This window comes from Gopherus flavomarginatus, chromosome 10 (assembly GCF_025201925.1).
Source record: "Gopherus flavomarginatus isolate rGopFla2 chromosome 10, rGopFla2.mat.asm, whole genome shotgun sequence".
Classification (NCBI taxonomy): domain Eukaryota; kingdom Metazoa; phylum Chordata; order Testudines; family Testudinidae; genus Gopherus; species Gopherus flavomarginatus.
The window spans coordinates 25,879,372-25,891,680 of NC_066626.1; the positions used below are offsets into that span (position 1 = coordinate 25,879,372).

General features: G+C 40.5%; 1 protein-coding gene across 6 annotated transcripts in view; it reads left to right on the forward strand.

Annotated features, from left to right (window-relative positions):
* GTF3C3 (general transcription factor IIIC subunit 3) overlaps positions 1 to 11,961 on the forward strand; it is a 29,186-nt gene extending 17,225 nt beyond the window's left edge. The window contains exons 14-19 of one of the 6 annotated variants that reach the window (XM_050969504.1): positions 812 to 947; positions 1,963 to 2,200; positions 2,668 to 2,858; positions 4,934 to 5,058; positions 10,502 to 10,654; positions 11,179 to 11,961. In XM_050969504.1, the coding sequence (XP_050825461.1) occupies positions 812 to 947; positions 1,963 to 2,200; positions 2,668 to 2,858; positions 4,934 to 5,058; positions 10,502 to 10,654; positions 11,179 to 11,301 (966 nt within the window). In that variant the 3' untranslated portion in view covers positions 11,302 to 11,961. The other 5 variants (XR_007776507.1, XM_050969505.1, XM_050969506.1 and 2 more) reach the window with 5 other exon arrangements.
* Positions 11,962 to 12,309: the final 348 nt, after the last annotated feature.

Consider the following 12,309-nt stretch of genomic DNA (forward strand, 5'->3'; position numbering starts at 1 on the left):
CTTTATGGATACTGCCTATTTGTATGTGACATGTTTTCATTGGTATTTATCACAAGTGTCTGCATATGTTATGTTAAATGAAATATACACTAAGGTCTTTATGGATGATTTCAAGATTGTTTCAGGTTCTATATTATTCCTGACTATGCATAGAACAATCAGAACATAGAATCACTTTTTAGTCTTTGTGGTAGACTGTATTGTGTTTCACATATAGCTACCGTAAATTACACAAGCCACATAATTTCACTTTAAATCATTTTATTTATTTAAATAACTTCCCTTTTATGTTCTTGTTGTTTTATTCATATTATAACAAAAACTATTTTTAGATAGAATTTACTTAGTTTACAAGTTGTTGTTACTTTTTGTTTGAGTTTTGTTATATTCAGATTTCCATTTTCCCGAAATTGTTACAGTTTGGGGTCACAGTCACTGTACCAATTGGATAGTTGACTGTCCACCGGTTTCTAAAATCTTGATACTGATAGCATGGCATCTTTTTTATTATGCCTCTAGGAAAGAAGTTTTGATTCAGTTATAAACAGAAGTCTACCAACCTTCATAAAATTCAACTTCTCTGGAGATCTTCTATCCTTCTCTTTTGGATAACTCAGTCTAAACAGGAACATCAAACAATGCTAAATACAATGTTGTTGTTTGTGAACAATAGTAAAGTATGCTTCTGCGTATTATGGCATAACTGATCTGAAAACTATTTTTGAACACAGCTAGAGCAAGATGTATTGGCAACAGGATGTATTCATATAATCAGAAACTTAGAATGGTTGTCCTTCATAATTGTTTCCAGGTAGCAATGAACAGAGCTCAGGTGTGTTTGATATCTAGCTCCAAATCTGGGGAGAGACACCTTTACCTTATGAAGGTGTCTAGGGATAAAATTTCAGACAATGATGACCAAGAGACAGCAAACTGTGATGCAAAAGGTAACAGACTTTAAAAAAAATAAATCATGTTAATTTCCTACATACCAAAAAATCCTGGAATTACTTTACATTCCAAATCCTTATTCAAATGTACATTTATTAGATCTGTTTCATCCCCATGCTTTATTCATACAGTCAGGGCCGGCTCTAGGTTTTTTGCTGCCCCAAGCTCCAAAAAAAACCAAAAACCAAAACAAAACCCACCCTCCCGGAATGCCACCCCTGAATTGTCGCCCCAAGCACGTGCTTGGTTTGCTGGTGCCTAGAGCTGGTCCGGCATACAGTGCCTAATTTAGGCCCTGACCCTACGGTCTTTACTCAGATGAATAGGCTGATTGAAGCCAAGGAAATGACTTTCGTAAGTAAGGACTACTTGAATGAGTAAAGGTTGCAAAATCTTGTTGCTAATATGAAAGAGAGTATATTAACGAATGAGCTATTTCCATCGAGCCAAGCTTTGCCACAAACATTGGGACTGCACAAGCCTATATTGATGGGCTTAAGAAAATCATGTTTTCCCCTCATTTAAAAGCAAGCTAATATAATCTGACAGGCAGATAGTATAGTCAGTACTGCTGCTAGGGGAAAAGTCTCTTTAGGCATAACAATGTTTAAAAACAAAACAGAATGCTTTGTTTTCCAGCTAGATCCAAACTGTGACTGATTCACACTTGTAGTTATTTAGCATCAACGGGTGAATGGGGAGGTTTTTAATGTGTGTTTGTGTAATACTGGAGCAGCTTGAATTGCTGCTCTTTTAAATGCCCTGCAATTCTGAAGTTCTCACTTTAATGGTTATGGGTTTGTTTAAAAACCAGGCATTTCATAAATTTATATTGTGTTATGAAAGATTTCAAATACCACTGAAAGGCATTCCACTCTTAATGGAAAAGACTCTTCGTTTAAAAAAATAAATACAAGTTTAGGCTGAAGTTTAAAAAGCGTGTGTGTGTGTAAGTCTTTAGCCCTTTAAGGCTTTAATTTCCTTGACTGATTGTGTTTATTCACATTTTAGCAATATTTGCTGTGCTCACAAGTGTACTGACAAAAGATGACTGGTGGAACCTCCTCCTGAAAGCCATATACTCTTTGTGTGACCTTTCCCGATATGAGGAGGCAGAGCTGCTGGTGGATTCCTCGCTGGAATATTATTCATTTTATGATGATAGGCAAAAGCGCAAAGAGCTGGAGTACTTTGGTCTTTCAGCTGCAATTCTGGACAAGAACTTCAGAAAAGGTTACAACTATATCAGGTGAGAAGCATTGGACTGAAGCTGATCACAGCGTTGTGTTTTTTAATGGTCTGTATAATGTTTTCCATTGAGGTTGTAGTTACATTGCTGAGAACATTTGCTGTTGATGTAAAATAGTTAATTTCTGAATTGCAGGTGGGCTGATCTTTTGTTTCTAAAAGAAACAATACCGTTTACTTTAAATTTGCCTGAAAAGCAGATTCATCGACTGAAACAATGGGGCTCTTTGGTGTCCTTTAAATGCAAAGCAATGTAATACAGTAGCTAGCTAGTATTCTACAAGCTTTCTTATCCCAAGTTTTGTCTCTTTCACTGATCTAACCTTCACTTCTGGGAAGTCCAAAGTGGAAGAATAGTCTTAAAGCAAATTGTAGCTCCTGTGGCTTCCCCTATAGACTGTTCTCTCACTGATTTATTGCATATTTACGTACAATATAGTCAATAAATGCTTTTCACTCACATTTTAGGATAATGCTAATGGAAAATGTTAATAAACCGCAGCTCTGGAACATCTTCAATCAAGTCACCATGCATTCTCAGGATGTACGACATCATCGCTTTTGTCTTCGATTAATGCTGAAAAATCCTGATAATCATGCACTGTGTGTCCTAAATGGGCATAATGCATTTGTATCTGGTAGTTTCAAGCATGCTCTCGGTAAGGCCATCATTATACTGTACTAATATCAAAAAGTATGACCTTTGGGGGGGTGAAATGTTAATCTCCTGTACTTATTTTCACCATCAAATTTCTCATTTTGAGTGTATTTTTCAAAGTAGAGTGAATGTGCCCTTCAGGTAGGAAAAAAAAAATCACAGAGTATTTATTTCCTGCTTCAATAAATGAAGTACAGTTCTTAGTGTTAGTAGGCATTTTCATACTATTTAACCATTTGGTAACAGAATCTCTGAGCATTACTGAATGGACTGGCAATGTTTCAATATTTGGTTTAAAATGTAGATGGTACACGTGATTTAGAAGTTTTCTAACTAACCTGCAAGAAAGATAATTAAATGATGACACTAAGAAGGAAACAGGCCCACTTAATCAGCAGTACATGGCAAATGTGAAGTTTCAAGTGTTTGTTCAAAGGAACATTGCAGGGTTAATTTGAGACGTCATCAGCCTATGCAGTTTCAGAGAAGAGCAAGTTACTAACAATGTAAATAAAATAAACAGGAAGTTGCCATTTTGCCAGTCTCCTTATATAGATTAGGGCAGAGGAATTTCAGGTTCTGATAGCAGCCACTCAAAGTCCAAAGTTGTGAAATTAGTTGGTGGTCTCAGCACGGTTTTTAATGAATAGGAGTCCACGTAAAAAAAAATCACCATCCTGTTTGGCTCTCCTTTTTGTAATTCTCAGTAGAGTGACCAAGGACTGACTAATCCTGGAGCTTGAAGCCACCCTCCCACTCTTAAGAGTGGTACCTCAGGTTAGTGTTGAGGCACACTGGAGGTGGTCAAGTGGGGCATCTGCATTGCCACTATCCATGTCTTACCTGTATTGTGGATAACCATAGAAGGCAGCCAGAATTTTCAAAGTAACTATTGATTTTGAGTGCCTCCATTTTTGGATGTCTAACTTGAGAGACTTCAAATGGGTCTGATTTTCAGAAAGTGCTAAGCACCCACTCTCTGAAAATCAGATGCCTTTAACATATCTAAAGTTAGGCACCCAAAATCAGCTACTCTCTTTCAAACGTCTTGGGTGAGATCCTTGTCTTGTTGAAGTCCATGGGAGTTTTGCCATTGACTTCAGTATTTCACCTCTTATTCTTTATTCTTCACAAGGCTGACAGTTTGACATCTTTCTCAGCAGTAATATTCAAGAAAAAGAAAACGTGCGGAATGAACCTTTTGAAATTAAAATTTGTGTTCCATTAGAAAGTTGCAGTTTCTTTATAAAATGACAACAGGAAAATAAGATGTTTCTTTCTTGTCAAGTAACCACAAGGCACCCAATCAGAAACACTGACCATGTTCTGAATTATGATCATCTTTACTCTTTCATCTAAAGAGCATTAACCAGGCTTTAAAATAAATATGCAGGAGAGGCCTAGATCTTTAGATGGTATAAATCAGTTTATACCATCTGGGGCTCTGGCCCATGAACTCTATAACAAAATTAGTTAATTTCACACTTGGTTCATTGTACACATTCAGTACATACTATTTAATTTCTTTTCTGCTTTTAAATAATACAGATCTTTATTATTATACATGTTTTGTTTTTAATATGCTAGAAGCAACCAGTTCATCACCATGGTGCAAAAACAAGGGGGCAGAACCTCACTTGGTGTAAATGATCATAGCTCCATTGACATCAGTTAAGCTCTGACAATTTATACCAGCTGAGGATCTGCCCCAGGTCTGTCAAAAGAAAATACATTAGAAAGCAGTATACACCAAAAATCTAAAGAATTTATTCATGATGTTTCAAAAGATATTTTTGCTGTTGCACCTTGCCACTCTGAGCTCCAACCCCAACAAGACCCTCTTTCTCCTCTCTCAGTAAGTCTTTGTTTTTATTCTGATAAGTGTGGTATCTGAGAGCTGCTCATATTCTCCCTCTTTCCTGTTTTGATGCAGTCATTCTGAAATCTGATTCTCTTTATTGTTTCCTTCCTTTTTTCAGTTCGCACTTCCAAAAAAGTGTTGGGTTTTTTTGAAAAAAAGAAACCCAGTTTTAGAGAGAGAGAGTGTGTCAGATTATTTACTCCTGTTTCTCCTAGGACAATACGTGCAAGCCTTCCGTACTAACCCAGAGGAACCTCTGTACAGCTTTTGCATAGGCTTAACTTTCATCCATATGGCATCTCAGAAGTATGTGTTAAAAAGACATGCTCTTCTTGTACAGGTGAGTTATTTTGTTTTTCTTTGTGCATAGCATGCGGTGTCATTTAGTTCTGTCATGGCTCACACAGTTACAGCTCTGGCACATTATTAGAGCTGACTGACATTTAAAAAATAGATTTAGGGTAGAATTTTCAAAACCCTCCAAGTATCTTAGGAGCATGTGTCCCAATGACAGTCAGCTTGTGCTCCTAAGTCGTTTCAGTTCTTGAAAATCTCCCCTTTGTGAATAAAAGCAATTCAGTTCATTTTGTTGTGGCTTGGGGAATCTTTAAGTATTTGCATATATTTAGGCAGCTGCCATGTATTCATGAAAATATAACTAATTTCAGCTTGACTAGCTTTAGTACAGATGTTTATTCATCTGACCCTTCTGCTGGAAGTGAAGCCTTCGCCGCTCTGGTTTTTAGAAACAAGAGTCCCTTACCCAAACAGGGAGCAGGAAAACCACCAAGTGACTTAGATGATTAACCATAAATAATGTAGCTGAAGCAACAGTTCACAAATAACCATAGGCTGAAAATTTTGTCCAAAATGTTTGCTGAAAACCTACAAATGAAGGGACGCTCATGGGAAGATCATCGTTCTGACTGATTCATGAATGATTCATTAAGCAAAACAGGCTGACTCTTAGAGAGCATAATAGTTTGACAGCTCTACCAACTGCACAGTAGGGCTGAGAGTCGAATAACAGTTCTTCACTGAGCACATTGAGATAGATGTGTAATGCACTGGGGAGTGTTAATCAGTGAGCAGTCTCTAGTAACTCGTTAAGAGATTGAGTTACAAGATGCTGAGTGCCTTCAATTCCCATTGAGGCAGCGTTGGGCCCTGTGAATGATTTGGGCTGGTCTGTAACGATCCAAGTGAGGAAGTCTTGTGCTGTTTATCCTGACGGCATTAGTGACCATGGCATAATGGCAAAGGCACCGACTCCGTGGGTGCTCCGGGGCTGGAACACCCATTGGGAACCAGCTGTTCCCCGCTCAGCTTGCCTCCTTTCCACCTCCTCCCTTGAGGGTACCATGTGCTTGCTTTTCCTCCTAGCTCCCAGTGCTTGCCGCCGCAAAACAGCTGTTTCTTACAGCTGGGGAAGAGGCGGGGCCAGGGCGGGGATTTGGGAAAGAGATTCAATAGGGGCAGAGAGGAGGCAGAGTTGGGGTGGGGACTTTGGGGAAGGGGTTAGAATGGGGGTGGGGAAAGGGTGGTGGTGGGGCAGGGCCAGGGCTAGGGGGATGTGCAAGCACCCACCGGCGCCGGGGAAAGTTGGTGCCTATGCATAATAGTATTAAAGTGATTTAACTTTTGATATACTGCAATGACTCGCCTCAGTTGTATAACTGGCTTGCAAATTTTGTACAGGAAAGTGTGTGGATAATCAGCTGGGCATAAGATCATTATGGACAAATTACCTATGAAATTTTGTTTTTTAACCTAAGCCCCTGAAGAAAATTGCATTGATTTAATTAAAAAAAAGTAACAAACTAATTTGTATCTGGATTTTCAACCTTATAAGTCAAATTTCAACCCACACTTTTTCTGAAGAGATTTCAGCTACTGTCTGTTTTTAAAATATCACACACATTTGAAAGTGCTAATTACTGTTCTTTCTGTTGATTTCTCCTGGATCCCTGTATTCAAATTTAGGTTAATTACCTTGAAGGTTTACACGGATTCCTGGATTTGCATGGCCCCCAGAGCCTCTCTTCTTTGAATTGCCGCTCCAGCCACAACCCACTCTATCTTTTTCCACCTTCAACCAGTCCCATTTTTTCATGTCCTCACCTGCCAGACAGTTGGGGGCTTGTGGATCAGGCCTATTTCTTGTGCTGGCACGATCTTGATTTTCTCCACTATTTCTAATCCCTTCCTTGGAAAATCTAGGTTTTATTTTATTCCCTCTACTCCTTCTCCCTTTACCTTTCAGTGAACCAAATGAGGCTAAGAGCCAGAGCCAACATATCCCACTTTGGGGGCATAAATTTAGGCACCTAAATAAGGGTCCTGATTTTTTTTAAAGTGCTGAGCATTTGCAGCTCCCTTTAATTTCAGCAGGAGTTGCAGGTGCTGAGCAACTCTAAAATCAGAGCACTTCTTTAGATGCCGAGCTTTAGGCATTCCCCTTTGCATACTTTGGCCTAATTTTAAACATGTTTAACCACTTTTTTTTCTGTGTAATAATCCTTCCTTTCTATCTCTGTTGTGGACAGTCTCCTAAGAGTATACTTGGAAAATGTCACCCTCCGAAGATGCATTTCCTTTTGTGTCTCTGCTTTTCTCATTTCGTGTTCACCCATGTTGAGGGTTTTTAATCTTTGCTTGCTTCTAGTTTGTTCAGTAGTTCACCCAGACAGTGACATCGTGGTGACCCTAATTATCATGATTAGCTGTTAGAGTCTGAGCTAATTCCTTACTGTTGAATGAGCTATCTTCTCTGATTATCAATAGTGGCTGTAGAAATCAAGCCCTCTGGTTACAGCAGAGGCTGCACATTCCTGTGTGACATCAAAATGAGACATAACTCTTGTCATGTAATTTGTGTTCCATTTTCCGCCGCCTCCTGAACCCGATTTGATTTTTCCCAAGACTCTTCAAGTTGAAAAAGAGAAATAGTCTGGTGAATTTTAATCTGAAAATGGTTGTGTTGAATGTGCTCTCTTTGGGAGGTGACTCAGGTCCTAACACCATTCACCTTTATTGCACTGTACAGACAATAGCTCAGTGGTCCCCAACCTTTTTGTCTGGCGGGCGCCAGATGAAGCACTGTGGCGGCGTTGGAGCACCTGCCAAAATGCAGCCGAATTTCTGCGGCGTTTTGGTGGCGACGCCTCTCGATGACGCCACTTGTTGCCTACAAGTGACGTCATCAAGAGGCGCTGCTGCCAAAACGCCGCAGAAATTGGGCGGCATTTCGGCGGGTGCTCCACCACTGGCCAGGACGCGAGGGAGGGAGGCAGGCAAGAGTATCATCTTTCATTTTATAGATGAGAAACTGAGGCACAGAGACTGAATGACTTGAAGTTACATAGCAAATCAGTGGCAGAGGTGGTGGTAGGGATGGGGCAGTAGATCCTTCTGAATGGGGGGGCAGAGGGATAGGAGGAAGAGCAAGGGGAATTACCCAGTGCTTGGGGCAGGGGCAGCGCACGGAGCCTCGTGGCCCCCCGCCTAGAAGCCAGACCTGCTGCTGGCCACTTTCAGGGCACAGTGTGGTGTCGGAACAGGTAGGCACTAGTCTGCCTTAGCTGGGCAGCACCGCCAACGGGACTTGTAACGTCCTGGTTGGCAGTGCTGACCAGAGCTGCTAGGGTCCCTGGGTGCTGAGCAAGGCAACCCAGTACTGAGTCGCAACCTGAACTCTGAAAAACACTGGTCAAGTGGCCAAACCTCAAGAAGGGGAATCACAAGTTTTAGCTCGGCCAGAGTTGGGTTCCTGTGAGAAAACTTTCATTGACTCAGCAGAAGCATGATTAGACCCTTTGTCTTTTTATTTAGGATATGTGAATTGTCCATTACTTCACCCTGAGCTGTTTGTCCTGCCCTTTTAATGGTTTTTATTGGCTAAGTTGCAGATTTTCATCTGCCTGTAACTGGGAACTGTGTGAAGTTAACTGGTATTGCAGGAGTTTTACGGGGAGGAATGCATTTGTATTCCAGAAGTAGTACTGTGAGGTATTAAGGGTTTACATCTAGTAAAGGCTTTATCTAACTGTTTTGTCTTTGATGCTATGAAAAGAAGAGCTCTGAAATAGTAATTCAGATTAATGTAGGGCAGGTGTGTCGGGTTGGATCCACCTGATGTACAGGGATTTCTTTGAGCCCGCAGGCTTCACTAGCCTGGTCCTCCTTTCCCTGTCTTGCTGAATCAGGCTCTCTGGTCTCTTGAGCACACACACGGGTAGGGAGCACCAGCTGTAGAATCACATAGAGTCTGCAAAAAGCTCCCTATGGGAAGATTCAGCTAGGATATTGCCCAGCACTCAAGTGCATTTTCCCTGTAAACCCACTATAATATGGTCTTGTGCTGTATAGAAAGATCTGCACAGCGCAAGCTCATAAAAATTCGCTCTCTCCCTCAATGTGGAGAGATGCACAGCTTCTTGCCCCTCCCCCCCCATGAATTGCACAAACTGGGTTATGTTAGAAACAAGAAATAAGTTTAACTATAAAAGGTAAATTTTAAGTGATTATAAGGGATACCAAACAGAACAAAGCGAAGTACTAAGCAAATAAAACAAAACACGTATACTAAGCTTAACATCTTAAAGAAACTGGTTTCAAGAAGTAACTTCTCACTCTAAATGCTGTTTTTGGGGCAGGTTGCAGAAATTCTTGAAGGTTAGTTCCCTGCTTGCAGCTTAAATCATTAGGTATCTTATTCACAGACTTATTTTCCAGCCTGGGTTCAGTACTCTTCCCCCTTCCCTTTGTTCCTTAGGTGTTTCCAGCAGGCATCCTGGGTGGGGATTCAGTGAAGAGTGATCCAAGATCAACCCCACCCTTAAATAAGATTTACATAAGGCGAGAATCTTTTGTTTCCCACTCTTGACCTCCCCTTCCTTTTAGTGGAAAATTACTAGAAGTCCAAGATGGTGTTTTGTACCAGGTGACAGGACCGCCTGACCTAGTAATGTCACAGCTAGTCCCAGGATGCCTCTCAGGAAGGAGAGAGATTAGTATCTTCAAAAATCTTATCGTTTCTTCCTAACAGGCCATCAAGGGTGATGGCCTGTTGTCCAGTGGGTGACTCCCAAATGCACACACTGTTGTAACTGTTAGTCAATATTCCTAACTTTAGATACAGAAATGATACGTGCATATAAATTGGATAATCACATTCAGTAAGTTATAACCTTTCCGCTGATACCTTATAAGGTCCATCTTGCATAAGATATATCTGTTATGCCATATCCATATCATAAGCATATTTCCATAAATAATATGGGGTGTAACATCACAGCAGGTTCAAATTCAAATAACGCTAAAGGGGGGTGGGATGGGCAAGTGTTTAAAACAAATAGTAGATGAGGTGGTGGTCTAAAGTGTAATCGTATGGGGTTAAACAAACAATCTCACTGTATCCCTTGTTCCTCCCTTTCATCTCTCTATTTAGATGGTAAGCTCTTCAGGGCATGGGCCTGGTCTTACATGTCTGTAAAGTATCTACCAAAGTTGAGTGCTATAGAAATAGTAATAATTCTGAACAACTTTGAATACAGCTTATCAAAAGATCTGTCTGTTGTCTTCACCGTGTGAGGATGCTGAGGCCACAAAGCATCCCCTCTGTTGGTCTAGTGTGTCATGGAAAGTGGATGGCTTATTTTTGCATTTGGTCTTAAATTAGGCTGTTATATTTATGGGCAAAAACCCCTTTTTTTGCACATTTAAAACATGCTGCTTTATTGTTTTACAAAAAATAAAGCTTCCAATGTGTGTTTTGTGCATAGGGATTCTCTTTCCTTCACCGGTACCTGGGCCTCCGTGGACCGTGCCAAGAATCTTTCTATAACCTAGGCCGTGGCCTTCATCAGCTGGGATTAGTGCATATGGCAATCCATTATTACCAAAAGGCACTTGAACTTCCTCCTCTCATCTTAGAGGTACCATATGGTTAAACATTTGAACTATAAAAGTAAAATCAGATCAGCATTACTATGTTTTAACCAGAAGTAAAACGAGTATGAGTGTCTAGTGTATATTTACATTGAATAACCCCAATATAATTTCATAGGCACTAGAGAAAGCATTTGAGTTGTCGTCTGAGCTGTATTTATGAACATGTATAACTCAAATTGCTCTGGTAATGATGGTCGAGTTTATTTTATTATCTGGTTGGGTGTAGCAACTGTAAGAAAATGGGTGCTGAAGAATTTTGCCACCTGAATAAAGAAGCATACATAAGGTCCATTTTAAAAGCCAGAATAATATTAAATATAACTGGCATTTTCTGTTTCATGAGTATGAAGATTTAGTATAGAAATACAGAATTCCAGTGTAACTATCTGAATGTGGTGGGAATGAACTGAGTATCTAGATGATGAAGAACTTGCCCGTGTGTGTTATTGCACTGATTTTATGGTATAGTATTCATACAAGCTAGTAAATGATTTTTTAATTTTTCCAGGGAATAGAAGCTGATCAGACAGACTTGCGAAGAGATGTTGCCTTCAACTTGTCACTAATTTATCAGAGCAGTGGAAATTTAAGAATGGCTCGAAAGCTATTGTATACATATGGAATCGTATGATGGAGTTTGTGGCACCTGTTTGTGACTAAGAGGTAGCATGGGGAAAATAACATTTGTCATTTCCACTGGGGCACTGAGGATCTCAGGCATTACATACCAATGGAGAGATCCATTCAAAAAGATACGTACATATTTTTTTCTAAACTGATCTAGATGTGATTGGATCAGAGGAGTTAGTTACTGTATATATTTTGTTTCTTGAACGTTTGAGCTATTTTTTGTATTTCCTGAGGTTGGAACTGTAAAATGCCCCAATACAAGCAAAGTTTGACAAGCAGGCTTTTGTGAGCAGATTCTCCAGACATACTTAGGTCGAGCACCTTATTGATAAGTTTTTGTGATGCCTGAAGTTGGTGCTGGTAGACAGAATTCTCAACTGAATAAAGGACTAAAAATGATGCGCACATTTTTTTTGGAGAAGATTTTTAAAAAGTAATTTAACTGGCTACTGTCCAAGTTCAATTCTGGCAATTGGTTACATTTGCCGTGTACTGTACAAAATTGTTACTATTATAGTGAAACCCCGCTATACCGCACCCCACGATATGCGAATTAGGATAAAACGCGATCATAAGGTGGCTCCGGTCACCCCAAGCAAAACAAGAAAGTGGCCGGAGCACTGCCGAAGCAAAGAAAAAAAGAAATAAATGTGCCTTCCCCACTGCCAAAAGGGGAAGCTGCTTCCCCTCCCTTTTGGCGAGAGGAGCCGTTCTCCTCCCCAAGTGCTCTCGCTGCATGGCTGAGAGCCATCGCTGCTGAAGCAGGCTGACAGCTGGGAGGGATGCTGCAGAAACAGTGGCACAAACTCTGCTCTATCAGCAACTCCTCAGTGTCAAACGCTGCAATTGGCTCTCTGAGTGGAGGGGAGTCAGCTGAGCGCCTTTGTACAGTTCTCTTGAGAGCCGCTCCAGCCCCAGTCTGCCAAGGTCCCAAAACTCCGGTTTTCAAAGTCCAAAAAACCAGCCAGTCTCAGGCTGGTTCTGGCTCATTTAATAGGTTGATTAGCTT